At 35.5% G+C, this 19,929-nt stretch overlaps 2 protein-coding genes across 8 annotated transcripts in view; both read left to right on the forward strand.

Annotated features, from left to right (window-relative positions):
* LOC107867940 (zinc finger CCCH domain-containing protein 41) overlaps nt 1–12,476 on the forward strand; it is a 33,811-nt gene extending 21,335 nt beyond the window's left edge. For 3 of the 7 annotated variants that reach the window (XM_016714432.2, XM_047411997.1, XM_016714433.2), the window contains 5 exons: nt 1,901–2,141; nt 6,437–7,275; nt 7,802–9,025; nt 9,628–9,975; nt 11,735–12,476. In XM_016714432.2, coding sequence (XP_016569918.1) covers nt 6,538–7,275; nt 7,802–9,025; nt 9,628–9,975; nt 11,735–12,178 — 2,754 coding nt within the window. In that variant the 5' untranslated portion in view covers nt 1,901–2,141; nt 6,437–6,537 and the 3' untranslated portion in view covers nt 12,179–12,476. Of the gene's footprint in view, nt 1–1,900; nt 2,142–2,690; nt 2,785–6,436; nt 7,276–7,801; nt 9,026–9,627; nt 9,976–11,734 lie in introns of all 7 variants that reach the window. The other 4 variants (XM_047411998.1, XM_016714436.2, XM_016714435.2 and 1 more) reach the window with 2 other exon arrangements.
* Nucleotides 12,477–18,177: 5,701 nt separating this feature from the next.
* Nucleotides 18,178–18,907, forward strand: LOC107876494. Its single transcript, XM_047411608.1, has 2 exons — nt 18,178–18,752; nt 18,868–18,907. The coding sequence occupies exons 1-2, from the start codon at nt 18,178–18,180 to the stop codon at nt 18,905–18,907; spliced, it is 615 nt and encodes a 204-aa protein (XP_047267564.1).
* Nucleotides 18,908–19,929: the final 1,022 nt, after the last annotated feature.

Here is a 19,929-nt window from a genome sequence, read left to right on the forward strand (position 1 = left end):
CTTCGACCGTCTACCACTCAGTGCTTTCAATGTCAAGCAAGGGGACATGTTTCTATGGAGTGTCCTAATAGGAGGACTATTGTGGCCTAAGTTGCTTGGACTCTTCAAAAATGTCTACGGGTGCGTGTTGGATCCTCCAAAAATAGTGTATTTCTGTAGGATCCGACAAGGGTGCGGCAACATTTTTGGAGAGTCCGAGCAACTTAGATTGTGGCTATTTAGGATAGATATAGAATCAAGGAGGATGATGATTGTGATGAAAAAAGTGAGGGAGAGGAACATAAAGGTGAGGATGAGGGAGTGACTTTGGGGGATGAGGTGGAAATGATTTAGGAGAGAGTCAAGTTTGCTTAGAGAGAGCTCATTTCTAAGGATTCCTACCTTAGAGAGAGCCATGGAGAATCGACTCAAGGGAGGAACATGAACAAACTTCCATGGGATGATGGATGCTTGATGGAAAAGGATGAAACATCTAACCCTATGGCTCTAAAGAGGGAGTTACCTACCAAAGGAAGATCCTACACGGAAGTGGGTGGACCGAGCCTATTGGTCCAAGATAATGCATGGGAGGGAAAACTCTGGGAAACCAAGTGTGGTGAACAAGAATGCACACTCAAAGGCCCATCTTCAAGGTATGTACCCCTCCTCTCCTATCTCAAGCAATCCTTGGAGTCATGATGACATTTTCCCTATAGTAGGTAGGTTCTTGAAATTGTATGATCTCATACCCTACCATTAGAGTTTAGATGTATTCCTGGTTGGTTTTGGCTATGCTTAAATTATTTGAGTGTCGTGTTTTGAATGCCAACCTGGGAAAGAATCAGGGTGCATTCGTAATGCCTAATTTATGCATTCTACTCTGTCACACTTATGTGGTTAGACAAGTTGAGGTGTTTAGGATGGATTCTTAGGAGCATGCTAAGATTAGTGAACATAGGAAGTGCACCCTATAGTTCCTTCAATCTCTCAAGAAGCACGGCTCCACTTGTTGATCCACTCTTCGTGGGAGTTTGTTTGTGGAAGAACAAATGAAGTGTACTTGAGATGCCAAATCTTGCCCTTTTGTATTTTAAATTGTGAATACTTTTGTGTTAATATTCAATCTTTAAGGTTTGTATTTGCAATTGAGAACCTTCGAGATAAGTTGAATGTCCTTCATTCCTTGTTTGCCTTTAATAACTCTTTGCTCATATGTGGTCTCTTTCTTGTGAACTCTAAGTATATACTTTCATCTTTGTTTGACATGCTTGTGCTTGAGATGTATGGACCCTGACTAACGGATGGTAAGTTGCTTGATCAATTGGGGGAGAGTCCATGGTTATTGAAACCTTCTTGTTACCTTCATAGGGTTAGGCAAGTCGGATTTTCTAATGGACTCTTGGAAAGTATTTGATGGAGAGGGTGACTTTGTGGTTAGAACTCCTCTTCTTATCTACCGGTACCCTAGATGAGGTTCATGATAGTAGCACCTCTCTCTACTAACTCTTTGCACACAATGATATCCATGTTGATGTGGGATTTGTTTACCATAGAAGTAGAGGTGGATGGATTTTGAACTTTTTTGACCCAGATGAACCCTTGTAGGTGATTGCACCACTTTTGGTATGGCCTTCTGCGAGACAATGAAACAATTGTGTCTGATGGCTCCAAAGTTGAATGTGATACATCTTTTGGAATTCTTGATGCAACAAAGACCTTTGTGTTTACTTTGTCTCTTGATGTTTATCCTAACCAAAACCTTTGTTCCTTGTGTAATGAGTTGCTTTTATTGGAAACAAAGGATATTTGGTTGTATCTCAAATTTGTGCCTCCTTGACATGATGATATTGTTGCTAATTGTTGTACTAACCGTCATGCTTTGAGGATGTTTTGATTATAGTCCGTCTCATGTGTTTGCAAGGTTTGGATTCGAGGATGAATCATTTTCAAAAAGGGGAGGATGTACTAGCATGGATGGCGTGATTGATACTAGCATGGATGGCTTGGACGACATGTACGATGTTCGTAAAATGGAAGCTTAAGAGTTTGTGAGAATGAAGTTGGGGAAGAAAAGAGGCCATTTGTGCATGAGACTAAGCCTTAAATTCAAGAATTCACAAAGAAGACAACCAACAAGGCCCTGTCTCATTAAGGGCAATATTGTAAGAAGCCAATGTGTTCTTTATTTCTTTAGTACAAATAGGACCTTTTTTATTTTGCATGGTTGATTTGATAAATATTGAACATTTGAAATTGTAGTTTCTTCTTAGTGAATAATTAGTGAGTACTTAGTCTTGGTTGAATCTTAGAATTGTTGGTGAACTTACTTAGTTTGATTAATCGAAGAATTATCAATTTGTGGTTCTTGTTTCCTTGATTTTAATAAATTAAGATTTTTGTTTGAATTGTTGAATTCAAATGGGGAGTTGAGGGTTTTAGCCCTTTATTGCCCATAAATTCAAGAGTTTTAATGTTAACCCACATACCCTCTTCTTTGTTTTCCTTTCTTTCTTGTTCTTCCTTCTTTGATTCTTATCTCTTAGTCCACATATAATTGTATTTGACTAATCTCTCAAGACCATATAGCCATCAACTTCTCCCCCGACTTTTGAATTTTATCATTAGTCAACCACCTCCACTTTATTATTCATACAAAACCCTTCTTTTTTGTCTTTTTAATCTATAAATCCATAACCAAGAGCTTATGCTAGGTTGTAAGATTCTCACTCGATGGATGAAGGTGGCGGAGATGAGGATGCTACGATTGATGTGTGCATAGGCAGATCCAAGATTTGAAAGTTTCAGGTGCCACACTACTTTGAAGAATAGTGTAAACTGCATTCTGCCTAACATGCATTATACATTATCGGAAGAGGTCCGCTTTGTCTTAATGAGTTTAATTGCAGGTCGAGGGTTCAAAATCTGGTTGTAAACCATTTTTTCAACAATAAATCGAAAAAATTAGTTCTAAAAAACCACACGACGGGGTTCAAACCCACATCCACGAGCATAAAAGTTTTCCACCACTTTCAGTGGCAGTATGTGCCCCATGTTTGTTTGGGTGCCAAGACCAAGCTTTATACATTTTCCGTACATATATACATATATATAAAAGGTTTTAGCTGAGACTTCTGGCACCCCACCCATATAAGTAGATTCGCCCTTGGATTGTGGGTTTACTAGGAGAGATATGATTAGATATGAGGTTGTTTGAGATAAGGTGTGAATGGTTTCGATGGATATCACGATGCAGGACGCAAGTTTGAGATGGTTTGGGCATGTGATGAGGCAGTGCATGGACACCCCCGTACGGTGGTGTGAGAGGTTAGCAATGGATGAATTCAGGCAAGGGAGAAATAGACTAAAGAAATATTAGAGGGAGGTGATTAGACATGACATAGAGCAGCTACAACTTACCAGTTGACATGACCCTAGATAGGATGGTGTGGAGGAGGCGAATTAGAGTAGAAGGCTAGAGTGCGTCCTTGTTCCGGTAAGTAGGAATGCTTTGTTTTGGTACCCGTGCTAGTGGTCATAGTGCTTAGTTTGTAATGTCTTGTTTGTGGAGTTCTGGTAGTGTTTGTTGTCTTGGATAGATCAATTAGGGTATTACTTTGTAGTAATTTTTTTTTGGTTATTATTTGTTGTGTTAATACCATTGTTCCTATAATATGTCTTTTATGAGTTGTTTTTGTCTTGAACCGAGGGAATATCAGAAACAAACTCTCTATCTCACCTCTGAGGTAGTGTTACGGACTGCATAAACTTATCTTTCCCAAACCCCACTTTGTGGGAATATATTGGATATGTTGTTATTGTTGATAATCTTGTTGTCCTTGCAAGACCCCTATCATGCTTCTTAAGTAGTAGGTAATCGATTTGAGCCTTAGCCATTGTATTACGAAAGGTAATCAAGTGCTCCTCTCCTTCTGAAAAGTTGAGTTAGCAGTCAAAAATCAAAAGCTTTAACAAAAAAAAGAAATGAATCTTGGTTTTACTTAACCCCAAAACTAGTACATGAGGTGTGGATTACTCAAGACCGTATAAGAAGACAACAATTCATTTCTCAACAAATGAGAGACTCTTAACATGAATAATTTCTCACCTATATCTTTGTTTCTCAATAAATATTATTCCATGTGCTTTAGCTAGGCAATTTTAAAATTCCTGGATTTCATGAATTGAGTTTGAATCATATCAAATGAATCCACATGACTGTATGATATTGTTGAGATCTTTTTGGTTTAATTGAGCGGTGAGTACAAGAAATTGATCCGACAAATTTTGCTAGGATTAGTTTAAATAGGGAAAAGAGCCTAAAATCCCCTCGAACTATTCAAAATAGGTTAACTTTATTCTCTGTTATGCTTTTGGCTAATAAATGCCATCGCAGTTAATCAACTAGCTCAAAAATACCCTCCTTACTAACGCTGCTCCACAACAAGGGAAAGGGACCAATTTTGCCTTTTAACCTATTCAAAATTTAGGCGATTTTGCCCTTGTTCTATTTTTTAGGGGAGGAGATTGAATGTGTGAGAAGTATAATAACATAAGAAAATAAGTAGTATAAAAACTTTTCATTTTAACAAGTAATGACTGAGATAGTATAGTTTTTTTTCCTTCTTGTTCTTTATGCATTAGGTATGAGTTATTATTTCTGAATGTGAAATTATGTAATTTCCTTACATTATACCTAAAATTTCTACATTAATCATAATGTATTTGTTTTACCAACTCTAATTTAGAATACAACATAACCACTGTGATCCCACAAGTGGGGTCTTAGGAGGATAGTATGATTAAAAAACTTTACATTTGTGCGTTGATACCACCTTGTGAGGTCTGCGTTTCATAGTATCCACGACTTTTGAAAACCTACTAGTCTACGGTCTACACCATCATGGGTGCCATGTTAGCAGGTATATCGATGGTTGAGATTTGTAAAAACTCAAATCTCATATATTTAATGGCATGTTTAGTCCATTCTTTTGGTATGATCATCTGGCCTCTCGATGTTGAAGTTCAGATATATAGGGGATATCTGTGTTAGCTTTGTGGTTTTGATTGTAAAATTAGGTCTTGAGCCTAACTCACGCCCCAAAAAGCTTTCTCAAAAAAGGAGCATTGCCCAAACCTTATAAAGAGACCACCCATCTTATTAACCACTAAGGTGGACTTTTTCTCATTCTTTACCACCCCACCTCATGCCCAAAATTTGACATCTGGTGCGTGGACAATTTTTAATTTGGAGGCCCAACATTGGGTGAGATGGGTCTTGCTTTGATACCATGTAAAATTATGTCTTGAATCTAACTTACACCCCAAAAGCTAGCTACTAAGGTGGGAGAACCCAAGACCATATAGGCCTCACATCAGCTTCCCAATTAACTGAGGGATCAAGTTCCATACCTTGCAATAGGGTCATAACAAACCACCACACTCTGCATCCGTCGTCCTCGACGGCTTCACATTGGGTAGTTTTCACTCGACTTGTGTAGGTAGCTCTTTCCTAGGTATCTCTTTTTGAGTCACGATGGACACGGAGGGTGTTGATTGGCTCTAATAACATTGATACAACCTTAGGAGAACCACATCCTAAAAGCTAACTATTAAGGTGGGAGAGCTTGAGGCTATATAATCCCCACATCATCGTTCCATTTAATCGATGTGAGACTCAAGTCCCATACCTTGCAATAGAATCATAACAAACCACAACGCTCCGCAGTCGTCGTCCTCGACAACTTCACTCTAAATCTACTTTTTGATTCAAACTTAGGAAAATCACACCCAAAAGCTAGCTATTAAGGTGGGAGAGCCCAAGGCTATATAAGCCCCACATCAGCTTCACATTTAACTATTTGCGCCTCAAGTCCAATACCTTGCAATAGGATCATAACAAACCACCACGCTCCGCATCCTTTGCCCTCGACGGCCTTACTCTTTACTCTGGGTATTTTTCACTCTACTTACGTAGGTAGCTCTTTTCAGGTATCCCTTTTCAAGTCACGGTGGGCACGGAGGGTGATGGGTCGCCCTGATACCATTGAAAATTAGGTCGTGAGCCCAACTCACGCCTCAAAAGCTAGCTCAAAGGGAGGAGGATTGGATTGTCCAAGCCTTACAAAGAGACTACCCATCTCATTAATCACCAATGTGGAGCTTTCTCTTTCTTAAACAGAAGCCAATGAGTTCATAGTGAAGGAAATTTCTTTGCATAGTCAAAAAATTTCTGCTTATGTTGATGCATGCACAAATAAATAGCTTTTATTGTGAAAGTTCTCTCTTTTTAAACTATGTTTATTTTTGTGGTCTATTTTAATTCCTCCGAAAAAGGCTTTTTTCTTTATTTGCATGTGAGAAAACGCTGACGAGTTTAATGACATTGTGAAATCAACTTGTCACGAATGCATAAAATTTATGATTTTTTGTCTTACCTATTCTTGTCCCCACTTTTCAGGCACTGGTCATTTTAATTGATGGGGCCTGTTTAAAGAATTTGATTATCTTATTTATCTGGGGCATACAAATTTTGGCATAAACGAGGTTGAGTGTTGACTCATGGAGCTTAAAGTTTCATCCTCGAAGCCAGCCTTTTCACTTTCTGATTGCAACAGTGATCCTGAAGAGAAAGAGATCAGTGAAGAGGATGATGATGATCGCAATCACAAGCATCGTAGGAGAGAATTGCATTCTCAATCTGCAGAGACAGAGGCTGTTGAACCAGTTTTCAGTAGACCATTCAGGAAACGAAACAAGCCTTTTGAAAATGGACATCTTTATGGGGAAGAGGACTCTCAATTAAGTGAAACCAAGTTCCCAAGAAGACGAGGAATGGGCTCAATTTCCAGAGCTTCTCTGGATTCATACCAAAGAATGAGGCTGAATCAATCACAGTCTGGTGATGCTGGTAACGGTAGGGGTCAAGGAAGAGACCTTAGTGCTTGGGGCCAACGTGCTTCCAGGTTCAGCTCGGTGGATATTGCATCTCAACTGTTTCCACAGGGCCCCGTCACTCCCGCTATCTTTACTGGAAGAGGGGTGCAAAATGTTGCTAATGCTCAGAGTTCATCTTGGAGTGCATTCGGAATGGTTCCAGGAATATCTAATGGTGGTGTTGATACATTTCATTCCGTTGGTTTCCCGGGAACACTCAGGTCATCCTTGAATCCTACTGTGAATATGGGTATTCTTCCAAGGCAGAGATGTAGAGACTTTGAGGAGCGGGGATTTTGCCTGAGAGGAGATATGTGTCCAATGGAGCATGGAGTAAATCGTATAGTTGTTGAAGATGTTCAGGTATGTGGACTTTCAGCTGGCAAATAGTTATTACTGTATCTTACATTCTCGTTTTCTGTGGGGGAATGGTTTTTGTCAATTATGTTTAAGGTGTTTTTATTTCTGGTCTTCATGGAGATGCTGATTGACTCTGTTCAGTTACTTGATTTTCATCTCTCTTAATTTAAGCTTTTGTAAGTCAAGTCATGTGGCCAGGAGGTCATGAGTTCATGCCGTGGAATCAGCCTCTGACATAAATGTAAGATAAGGTTGCGTACAATAGACCTTTGTGGTCCGGCCCTTCCTTGGACCCCCGTGCATAGCGGGAGCTTTGGTGCACCAGGATGCCTCTTTGTAAGTCGAGTCATGATTCCCTTTTATCTTTCTTTAGAAAATGCTCTGTGTTTTGTGTATTAACAAAGTAACTTATCAATTATTTTGGCAAAGATATCCTCAATTCATGTTCTGTTAGCACTGTATTCTTGATACTTTGCTAATTTTTTAACCTGGGGAATTTGGTTTTATGCTATTGTTTTCCAAATTGCAGAGCCTTTCTCAGTTTAATCTTCCTGCGTCACTTCCTAATGCACACATGCTTGGAGCAGCTACTGGACAAGGATCTTTACCTGTGATAGGGCCTTCTGGTTCATTGACTTGTGGCAAACCTTTACATTGCAAAAGTAGCAAATTTCCAGTGATTGATGATGCATTGGGCTTCACTGATGGTTTTGTTGATGGTTCTATACCTGGGGGAGCTGATTTCTATGATCCTGACCAGCCTTTGTGGTCAAATGATCGTCCTGAAACTTCAGACGCACTACAGGATTTAACTCCATCTAACATTGATGATATTTGTCCTTTGTTAGCTGCAGACTCCTCTGATTATGATCAAGTTGGGCTCTGTGATCCCTTTGATCTTGAGCATCCACTTAGAGGTGCTAAGGCAGCTTCAGGATCTCAGAGTGTGTGGGGAAGAATCCGAAGGTCTAAAAATAAGTTGAATGTGAAAGAGAGAACTGCGTGTACTGGAAATGCTTCACGTTTTGATGAGATGGGAAAAGATCTGGAACTATTTGACAGCAGTCGGGGCATATCCCTTCCAGGGGATCTATTCAATGAAGATACTATTGACCTACAAATGAAGGACTTATCTTCCAGGCCCCAAGGTAGTTCTGGACATAATATTAGGAAACCTTCTCAAAAGGCGCTTCGCACTCTGTTTGTGAGAGGCATTCCACAGAAAGACAACAAACCAGATGTTCTTCTTTCGCATTTTAAAAAATTTGGGGAGGTCATTGACATCCACATCCCACTGAGTGGTGATCGAGCTTTTGTTCAATTTTCTAAGAGAGAAGAAGCTGAGGCTGCTTTAAAGGCACCTGATGCTGTGATGGGCAACCGATTTATAAAGCTTCTTTGGGCAAACAGGGATAGAATCATGGATGATGGAGTAAATGTTGGTAGTAATTTACCTTTAACTCCTCGTGGAGTGACATCCAGTTTGGTTCCACCCCACCTATCTGTTCCTTCTAATGGAAAAGCCAATATCCAGTCCACAGCCCCAAAAGCTGCTGGTCATGGTCCTGTTGCTCCATTACCTACTTCTGGTCTACCTAAGCCTGTGGCTCATAATGGTCCAAAAGCTGCACCAGCTGTGCAAAAAAAGGTGGAGAATTTAGAACTTTTGAAGGAAGAATTGCGCAAGAAGCAGGAGCTGCTTGATCAAAAGCGCAACGAGTTCCGACGTCAGTTGAGTAAACTTGAGAAACAAGTAATAGCCTGTTCTTTTTCCAAATATTGTCCAAAGAAAGTGTTCTTTAAGTTTATATCTGATATTCTTGTGATTGTTAAAGTATCTGACATTTAATGTTAATGAAGTGATTTAATTCTGTTTACTTTCACTAACTTGGAGCATTCCATGACATGCTTTTGTGGAATTACTATGAAAATATGCTTTTTTCTGACCTGCATTAAAAAAAACCCGCATTTCTGATATGCTTTCTAGTCATTAACTGTAGAAGCATTTTAGTCCTTTATCAAATGAGGGGGTGACAATGCCGTGTGTGTCTGGAATTGCTTAATTTAGATGAAGCGTTTGTTGCAGTTCATTCTTCCCCCCTCCCTCATATGATGATATTAACTTCATCTTAAACTGTAAAAATTCTCGACTCTTTCTCCACGACTTATATCAAAGTGTGACAATAGAAATTAATTTGTTTCAAAATTATTTAGTTATGTAGAGCAGATCTCATGTTTATTGCAGCTTGCACTTTGTTTTTTCTCCCCATATATAAAAATATAACCTCATTGATTTTTTGAATAAACTAATGATGGGACCCCCTCTTCCACCATTATACGGTTACATTTCTGCAGTCTGTAGTTGTGAAAGCTGAAGCAAACTCAGACCAGGAACTGGAGAAACAGAAGGAAGGAGAAACAGTATCCAATTCTACAAAAGAGAGGTCAAGCTCCATGGATCTTAATGATGTATCCTCAGCACAAACTGAAGCAGTCTCCGTTTGTAGCAGATCAACAGATAATGCAGAGCACTCTTGTTCTATACCATGTTCTGCTGTAGCTACACAGGAACCGTCAAGCTTGAGGCTGTCAATTCGTCCACTGGCCCCGCATGGTGCACCTTTTGTTTTCAATAGATACAAACTAGACAATCGTCCCACTGCCTTCAAAGTCCTTCCACCTATGCCAAGTGGTCTTGCAAATGTAATCTCTTCTAGTCCTCTCAAATAGTTGACATTTTTCAGTATTTGCAAACAATTATGTGAATATGCTCTTGTTCTATTTGCTTATGCAGCTTAGGATTTGTGCCTTAAATGTTCTTCCATGGCAGAGCTGTTATTGTGTTGAAGCAGGGTGAAAACCGTTTACACCCCCCAACTTTACTTTCAAAATCAAACTCCCCCCCTCAACTATAAACAATAGACATTCTCCCCTCCTTATCCTATACTATATTACCCTTGACATTGTAATCTCCATCTATATAACATATTTTATAATAATATTATATATTATTTATTTATTTATTTATTGATTTTACTCATTTATTTATTTTATTTAAATTCGTTAATGTTATAAGTAGAATAATTTTTTTATAAATTTGTCACAAAAGGTAAGGTATTTTTTATGAATGTTATTTTATCACATGCATCAAGTACTTATATATGTATGTGTGTGAATATTTAAGTTTCATTTTCCCCTTATTTTCTATTGTTTATATAGATAAATGATTTTTCATTGTCATTAATGAGATATTCTAAATTATAACTAAAAGTTATTAACAATGTAAGTACATTTTAGGAATTAATATGTTTTAAAATATATCTCCATTTTTATTAATTATTTTTATATTGCATGCATTAGAATATATTTATAAAGTTATTATTATCTGTCATTTGATTATTAGGAAGGTGTGGCAAACAGGAATTAGTGTAGAAGATTATGAGGTTGGAGGAAGTTCATGTTTGTAGGTAGGAGTGTTGTCCTTATTATTAGTTGTAGTGCTATGCTTGTAGTTTTCTCTTCTTTGATTCTTATTGATATATGTTGTTTCAGGTAGATAGCTTGTAATATTATCTCTGTGTGGTATTATTGATCTGCTACTATATGTTATTGATAGTGTTGATCCTTATTATCTTCTGTCCTCTTTGTCTTGAACAGAGGGTCTATCAGAAATAGCCTTTCTATCTCACCTTAGAGGTAGTGGTACGGATTGCGTACACTCTATCCTCCCCAAACCCCACTGTACACTGCATATGCTGTTGTTTTTGTTATTATGCTCATTTATTTTATTTAGAACGTCATTAACTTATATGCTAAATTAATGCTTTTCACTTTTTTTTTCGTCTAAAAAATAATATTTGTTTTTTCTAAATAAAATTTACTATATAGATTAAAAAGTAAAAATAATCATTATTTTAAATAAGTAAAGAAAAATAAATATTAATAAAGTAAGGGTAAAATAGACATTTAAAAAAGATAAATAGGATGAAGGGGAGAGAATGATTATTGTTCAAAATTGAGGGGGGGGGGGGGGGTTTGATTTTTAAACCAAAGTTGAAGAGGGTAAATGATTTTCACCCGTTAAAGCATGCATGTGTCATTATCATCTTCTCCTTCTCACTGGTATGGGTTTATTTCGGGAATGTGGTGTCTGCACATTGACAATTATTCATTTATTTTCTTATACATTGCTGACATTTCCCATGGCCAAGGTATGAGCAGTGTGTGTGTGTGTCTGTTCTCATATTTGCAAATCCTTACTTCTGCGAAGTTCCTTCTACCCAATTTAGTACCCTGTATCTCTTCTAAATATGTGAGGAAGGAACTGGAAACACTCTGTAGTAGTTTTCACTAGTGTCGTATCTCCATTGGTTAGCTACATAGTCCAGGTTGATTCGTAGATTCTTTTTACATGATGTTCTTAGCTTTTTGTGATAAATGATGAATGGGTTTCCTTTTCTAGGTTGCCGTCTTGAAGGAACATTTCTCCACTTTTGGTAACCTTCCCTCAGTTGAGCTGGATGATTCGGAGCTGCAAGATGGTAATAATGGCACGAAGACGTTAAACATATCTGCTTGTATATGTTTCCCAACGCGCCGATCTGCTGAAAGGGCATTTTCGAATGGCAACATCTGGCAAGGCCAAGCTTTGCAGTTTATGTGGTTGCAGTCTAGTAATTCTACCAAGGATATTGGTGTCAAAAAAGATGCTGATTGTGCATTGAAACAGCCTCCAGATGTTAGTTTTCAGACCGCCCCAAAAAACACACAGGAAGAAACTGCTGTGGTGATTAATGATCCTGAAAAATGTGATATAGAATGCAAGAAACAGCCTTCAAATGCTGATGTTCAACCAAGCCCAAACGATCCTTTCTGGTTCACTGGAAGGAAATGCTGTAGGGATTGATAAACTTGAAAAACGTTATGTAGAGAGTACGGCTGTGAATGTAGTTCTCAACTCCAGTTCAGTTTCTAATTTCTGTTGGGAAACAGGTAGCTGAATGTGATCGATAATGATGGTGGCCCAATTGTCAGAGTTGTACAGTGAGGTAAAATTTTGAATCACTTCTATGTAATTTCAGGAGTAATAGCTACTTACACATTTTAGTTTCAATTTTGCTTATCTTATTATCTGGAAATGTAAAGAGGAATTTTTTTTGTTTTGATTTTTTACCATCTGATGGCATTCCTGGTTTATATCTGTATTGAATTCTATTAGTCATACAATGCATAGAAGTATATCCTGGAATGAGGACTATAATTCCCAAAAAATTATGCTGATGAGACTTCTTTAGGCTGTATGGTCTGTTTGCGAGTTATGGTATTTTTACTTGTGTCTCGATTTTAGAGTGACTTTTGTCTGCTCGTATATGCCAATCGCAATGAGCTCAGGTTGAACATTGTTCAAGCGTACGTTCGTCTCTGTATGGTTGTGGGTAGTCTTTATGGGGATAGCTTTTGGGATTGTATCCCCCAGGGTACACTCTATTATGGTATTAGAGCTTGACCCGTCTAATACTTGGTTTTGAGCCTGTTTTGATGGGCTTATAAGTCGAAGTCATGTGACCTCTGGCTTATTTTTGTTTTTAGACGTAAAAACGAGTGTTTAAAAACACATTAAAAACATATCCAGTATATTTTCATAAAATGGGGTTTCAAAAGGGTAAGTGTAGGCAATTCATATCACTACCTCAAAGGTGAGATGGTTTGTTTTCAATAGATCTCCGACTCAAAAAAAAAAAAAAGAAATAGGCTAGAAAAGTAGTAAAGGAATAAGAAACAATAGGTATTAACACACCAAATAATAACAGAAACAAGATTATTACCAAGTAATACGATAAGTGATAACACACTTCAAAACGATATTAGCCCGCTTAATCACTTGATATGTCAATATGTACCATACCATTCTCAAGTAAACCCTACTTTTGACTGTCATGGCTAGGGCTGACAATTTTAGCCCATATTTGTGAAAAGAGTTCATTTAACCCATATTTATTGAATTGGATCACTCATATTTCAAATAGGTAAATATGCACTTCAACTCATTTTAAAAACTCATACAAATATGAATAAAATGGGTAAAATAGGGTACCAATTTAAACACAGAGATCACTCAATTATGCTTAAATTTTAGTTTTTTTTTCTTTTCTAGTTTTTTTTTTCTTTCTTTTTTCCTTTAATTGACTGTTTTGCTTTTTCATTTTTTTCATTTTTTACTCGTTTCTTAAAATTTCTTTTTTTCTTTCTCATTTTTTCATCTATTTTTTTATTTTTTTCTTTGTATTTTTTTTCGTTTTTCACTTTCTCATTCTTATTTCATCATTCATATTCTCTTGAGACCTTCATGGGTTAAATTAAATTAATTTAAGCTTCTAATTATTCCATTTAGCCTACACAATTTATAGCATCTCTTATCAATTAAATATAATCCATAGTCTCACTCCTTTATTATTATTTTTTTCTATCTTTTATTTCTCTTTCTTTTTTTTTCTTTTCCATTTTTTTTTGTTTTTCCTTTCTTTTTCCTTTAATTTACTATTTTTTCTTTCCTTTTTCCTTTAATTTATTTTTTTTACTTGTTTCTTACACTTTTTTCTTTCTTATATTTCATCAATTTTTTATTTTTGTTTGCATTCTTTTTTTTTTTTTTTGTATTTTCGTTTTCCCCTTTTTCATTCTTGGTTTGTCATTTTTTTTATATTTATTTCCTCATCTTTTTTTCATTGCATTTTATATTTTATAAATTTTTTTACTTTAAATTTATTTGTATCGTACATATATTTCGAATAATTTTATTATTTGTATTTGAATAGCTTAGTTGTCAATATGTACAATTTATCAGTTGTCAATATGTACAATTTATCATTTGTATTTATATACAAATAAGTGTATGAATTAATTGTATTTTCTTGAGACTAAAATATATAAATATACAATGTATCATTCAATGCAAATGTGTCATTAGTATTTGTATATCAAATTTATCATTTATATTTGTATAGAAACAAGTATCATTAGTATGCGTATGGTTCAAGTTGTATAAACACGTATCATTTGATACAAATGTAACATTTGTATTTGTATAATTTAGTAATTGTATTTGCATAATTTTATTATTTTTATTTGTATTATTTAATTTATATCAATAAAATACAAGTTGTATCAATATATATATAAATATAAGTGTTCGTAGAAAGAAAAATAATTGTTCTTTTTCAATTGTTTAAAAATACAAATGATACTGTCAACTACGAATGTAAATATAAACAAATGTAATTATAAATACAAATACAATACACGTTCAACTTAAAAATACAAATATAAAATAGATCTTTAAAAATATAAGTTCATCAATGAAAATAGAATATAAATACAAATACAAGCAAAATAAAGCCACAAAATACAAATACAATGCGCAGTAAAAGATAAATTACAAATACAAAATAGTCCTTTTAAAATATCAGTGCGAATTATATAAAATATATATGACAGTGCAAACAATAAAATACAAATACAAGTTTGAAGTCTAAAAAACCAATACAAATACAATTGCATTAAGTAGCTTGGTCCATCTTTATCCACATAGCCCTTGATTTGTGGGAAAGTCCAGATTCAAATCCGACTTCTAACTCCCTCATCCTAGAGTTCTCGTTAGAGCAGAAGTAAGACACGAAACGAAGAGCTTCGGGTTAGGCAAGACAGGAAGTACGTAGAAACCTTATTTGTTTATTTCTTGCGCAGCTAAAGATATTTGGTTTGACGAATGTAATCCCAAAATCTTTCAGGATACTATCTCTGTATCTGTCCGTTAGGTGGAGTCCACCTGAGTGTACTTACACAAATTATAAATGTTGGGCGAATATAAATCAATATGCGCTTAGGGTATTTTCGTTATCATAAAAAAAAGAAGAAAATCAAAAATAGAAAAAAAAATTAAAAAAAAAAGAAGAAACAGAGGTAGAAGTTAGAGATAGAAGAGAGAGAAAAAAGCGTAAAGAAAGAATTGAAGAAAAAAATACAAAAAAATCAAAAAGAAAAAAATAATGGAAAAGGAGAAAAGAAAAAAGAAAAAAAAATGATGGTAAATACAAATATACTAAGTGGTTATGATATTTCAGTCATCATCCATAATTTGTACTCGACTTAACCATGTTATTCGAAAATAAAAAAATATAAAACATAAAATACAATGAAAAAAGAAAAAAATGAGAAAGAAGTAAAAACAAAACAAAATAAAATATTAAAAAAAAAGACTAAAAAGGAAAAGAAAAAAGAAAGAGAAGCAATGAGTAGAGATAGAAGACAGAGCAAAAAAGAAATGAAAAAAATAAAAAAATAAAAAAATAAAATAATAAAACTAGAGACTACATATAGATGAGAGAGAAAAAAACTACAAAAAAAAAAACAAACGGAAAAAAAGTCAAGTTGATATGATATAGAAGTTTTATGTTTTTGACTTTAGGAGTTAAAGTTGGTTGAAACCATTTTTACCCAATCCATATTTAACCAAATCCATATTTACCCATATTTATATGGGCGGATTGCAATCCAAATCATTTTTGCTCGATCCATATTTAACCCGTCCAAATTCAATCCAATCCACTTTTGCCACCCCTAGTCATGGCTGCTGCTGCCGGTGGGATTGACCCACCAGATCTTAATAAGTTATAGAAAGATAAAGAGAAGATTGATGATATTAATAAGGATTCAACTATGAAAACGACATATGCAAACTTATTCAAATCAAAACCAACTACTGTGGAGTTTGAAAAGGTTCCTCATAAACCAGTGGTAATCAAGGAAGAAGAGCCGAACATAACGTGGAAATCATCAGAAATAAGAAATATGATAATGTATGAGAATTTGCAATTTGTAATCATTGGCAAATTTTCATATGGCAAACCAGATATCACAGAGTTGCGTAAAGTTATTCCAATGCAGTGTGGTATCAAAGGATCATGTAGTATTGGGTATTTAGATGCTAGACACATTTTGAATCGTCTGGAAATATTGGAAGATTATGTTAATATGTTGTCAACTTCAGCATATTATGTAAAAGCAAAGGACATGCACTGACAGATAAGAACATTGAAGTGGGATCTGTGCTTTGAACCAAACGTAAAAACAACAATAGGAGTTGCATGGATTTCTTTTCCAGATCTTCCTCCAAAATTTTTTGTGAAGGATGTAATTTTTTCAATAGCATCAGTGGTGGGAAAGCCTTTGACACTAGATATGGCAACAATTAATAAAACAAGATCTAGTTGAGCTAGGGTCAAAGTGGAGGTGGATTTAATTGCCGATTTACCACAAAGAATTAAAATAAAAGAAGAGGATGATGCAACAAGTCATATTAAATCAAAGTGGATTCAAATTCACTATGATTATATGCCTAAGTATTGTAAGGAATGTTGTTTACAAAGACATGATGAGAATTCATGCTGGAATGTACAACCTGAATTGATGAATAAGTATAATAATGAGGAGAATCCAGGAGTGTCTAAGGAGCAACAGGTCGAGAGGGGAAGTAAGAAGGAAGCAATAGCTACTACAAGTTATAGAAGAGGTAGAGGATATACAAAACAATGGCATACCAGAAGGAACAGGTACAAGAAAGACCAATATGGTCATATTCTGGGAGAAGTAGAATCAGAAGGGCAGAAGGAAATTTAAATATCAAATACTTTTGAGGCTCTTAAGGATACAAAGGAATCTGAGAAAGAGAAGAATGATGGTACAAAAAATAATTCAGAGAAGAATAATACACAAGAAGCTAAAAAGGAGGAGATTGTGAAGGACAAAATTCCAATAGAGAAGAATGAGTTCAAGGTTACTACAAAAGAGTGGGTGACACAGATATTTAAAGGGGAAGAGATCAATAAAGATTGACAAGTATAGCAAACAAAATAGAAGATAGAAGGCAAGACGGAGTCAACAGATCAAGTCTCAGAAGAAGGTGTTAATCAAAGGGAGCAAAATAATGGAAAATCTATGGAGTTAGTGCTAGCTAATCAACAACAACCTGAAGGGGTAGTAATTATTGAGAACGTCATCCCATTGGCCATTCAAACAGAAAGTCAAATTCAGGCTTGTAATAATTAAAAAAAGGAATTAGATGAGAGTGATTTGAGAAAGAATATAGATGAGGTTGCTAAAGATGGTGATTTATCACCAAAGATGATCTCCAAGATGAAGACAACTCATGGAGTGCAGAAAAGACATGACAAAGTAGACAAAACAAGTCCAAGGTAGACAAGAAGGTTAACCAAGCATAAATCCAAATAAATGCATTAATTTGGACTATAAGGTCAGTAAATACACAAAAGCTTTCACAAGGTTAATTACTTTACAAAGAAGACATTATTTCTCATTTATTGGGTTAATGGAGCCATTCCAAGATAAGTTGAATATAGAGGACTATAAGAAAAGTTAGAAATGTAGCATGCAATATCAAACACATCAGGGAAAATATGGGCCATAGTGGATGCATTGGTGATTGTTAATGTGATAGTAGATGAGGAACAACAACTCATATTGCAGTTACAGAATGAAGATACAGGAATATCACTGGTGGTAACACTAATATATGTCAAATGCAACATGAATGATAGATTAGCTCTATGGGAATATTTAGAGGATGTGGCTATGAGACTTACAGAACTATGGATTGTGGGTGGTGATTTCAATGTCATCATAAGTGAGGAAGAAAAGCTAGGGGAATTACTTGTAACAGTAGCTGAGACTGAAGATTTCAGATAGTGTCTTAATTTATGTAATTTGGAAGATGCTGGATTTAAAGGGAGCAAGTATACATGGTGGAATGGTAGAACAGATGAAGAATGCATTTTCAAAAGACTGGATAAAGTAATGTTTAATGAAAAATTGAAAGACTTGTTTCCAGTAATGGAGTTGGAGCACTTGTTCAGAAGTGGATCAGATCATACCTCAATGCAAATCAAGTTTAGCACTATTAATGAGCATATTACTAAATCTTCCAGGTTTCTAAATATGTGGCTGTCGCAGAAATATTGTATGGAAGTCATAAAAGCAAATCAGCATACTCAGGTGCAAGGAAACCCATTCATCATGTTCCATCATAAGATGAAGCAAGTTAAAAATGCTTTAGTTAAATGGAGTATGGAACACTTTGATAACATTTTCCAGGAAATTGCTACACTAGAGGAGATTAATAAAGTGAAAGAAAATCAATTTGAGGAGAGGCCAATAGGAGCAAATAAAGAAGGATTATTCAAGGCTCAGGCTGAGTTGAATGTGCAGTTGAGGAGAGAAAAAGAATTCTGGAAGCAAAATACTAGATTTCAATGGTTCAAGGATGGAGAAAGTAATACAAAATTTTTCCATGCAATAGTAAAACGAAGAAAAAACAGGTTAAAGGTGCAAAGAATTCAAAATAAGGAAGGGGAATGGATAGAAGATCAGAATAGCATTGCAGATGCTGCTGTTGCCTTTTATCAGAAGTAATTTTCCAAAGAAGCTGTAATTGATGATTTTACTATGTTGGATGAATTGCCAACAGTAGTATCTGAGGATCAAAATGAGCAATTAATTGTCATTCGGTTTGAACAAAAACAGTGCAGGAGGACCAGATGGGATGACAGGGGCTTTCTTTTAAGATGTTTTGGATATAATAGAAGAAGCTGTGCATCAAATGGTATTAGCCTTTTTCTGTGGACAGGAACTACCTAGATTTGTAACTCATACAAACTTAGTACTCCTACCGAAAAAATAGGTGATAAACACACTTTCAGATATGAGACCTATTTCATTATGTAATTTCGTCAATAAATCTTTTTCCAGAATTTTACATGATAAAATAAAAAAGTTATTACCAGATATTATCTCAGAAAAGCAAGAAGGATTTGTTAAAGGGGGGAGAATTGCAGAGAATATATTGATGGTTTAGGAGATTGTATCTGAAATAAGAAAAAGAGGTAATATTCCTAATATGGTAATCAAGCTAGATACGATGAAGGCATATGATAGGGTGGACTGATTATACCTACTAAAGGGATAAGGAAGTTGGGGTTTAATGAAACTATTATTGATATGGTTTACAGGTTAGCAGGTAACAATTGGTATTCCATACTGCTGAATGGACAACCAAGAGGATTTTTCAGATCTTATAGGGGTTTAAAGCAAGGAGATCCTTTATCCCCTACCCTCTTTATTATTACAGGTGAGCTTATGTCCAGAGCACTAAGACATTGATAATAAAAAAGGAATTCAAGTTATTTTGAATGCCAAGAGAAAGTCCAAAGATAAATCATTTAGAATTTGTAGATGATATGATCATACTTTGCAAAGCTAAGTTAGGTACTTTGCAAAAAGTCACCTCTACTTTGGAGAAGTATGAAAACATATCAGGGCAGAAGATCAACAAAGAGAAAAGTGCTATTTACTTGCATAAAGGGGTTTCTCAAGGAGTGGTGATTATGGCTGAGGTGGCTACTGGGATCGTAAGAAAAACATTTACTTTTATTTACTTAGGATGTCCTATCTTTCATATAAGAAAAAAAAAGGATAACTATTAGTTCATTATGAAGAAGATTAGTAGCAAATTACAAAGTAGGAAGGGTAAATTGCTATCATATGGGGGAAGAACAGTATTGATCAAGCGTATTCTACAAAGCATTC

The sequence above is a fragment of the Capsicum annuum genome, chromosome 4 (genome assembly GCF_002878395.1).
Source record: "Capsicum annuum cultivar UCD-10X-F1 chromosome 4, UCD10Xv1.1, whole genome shotgun sequence".
Classification (NCBI taxonomy): Eukaryota; Viridiplantae; Streptophyta; class Magnoliopsida; order Solanales; family Solanaceae; genus Capsicum; species Capsicum annuum.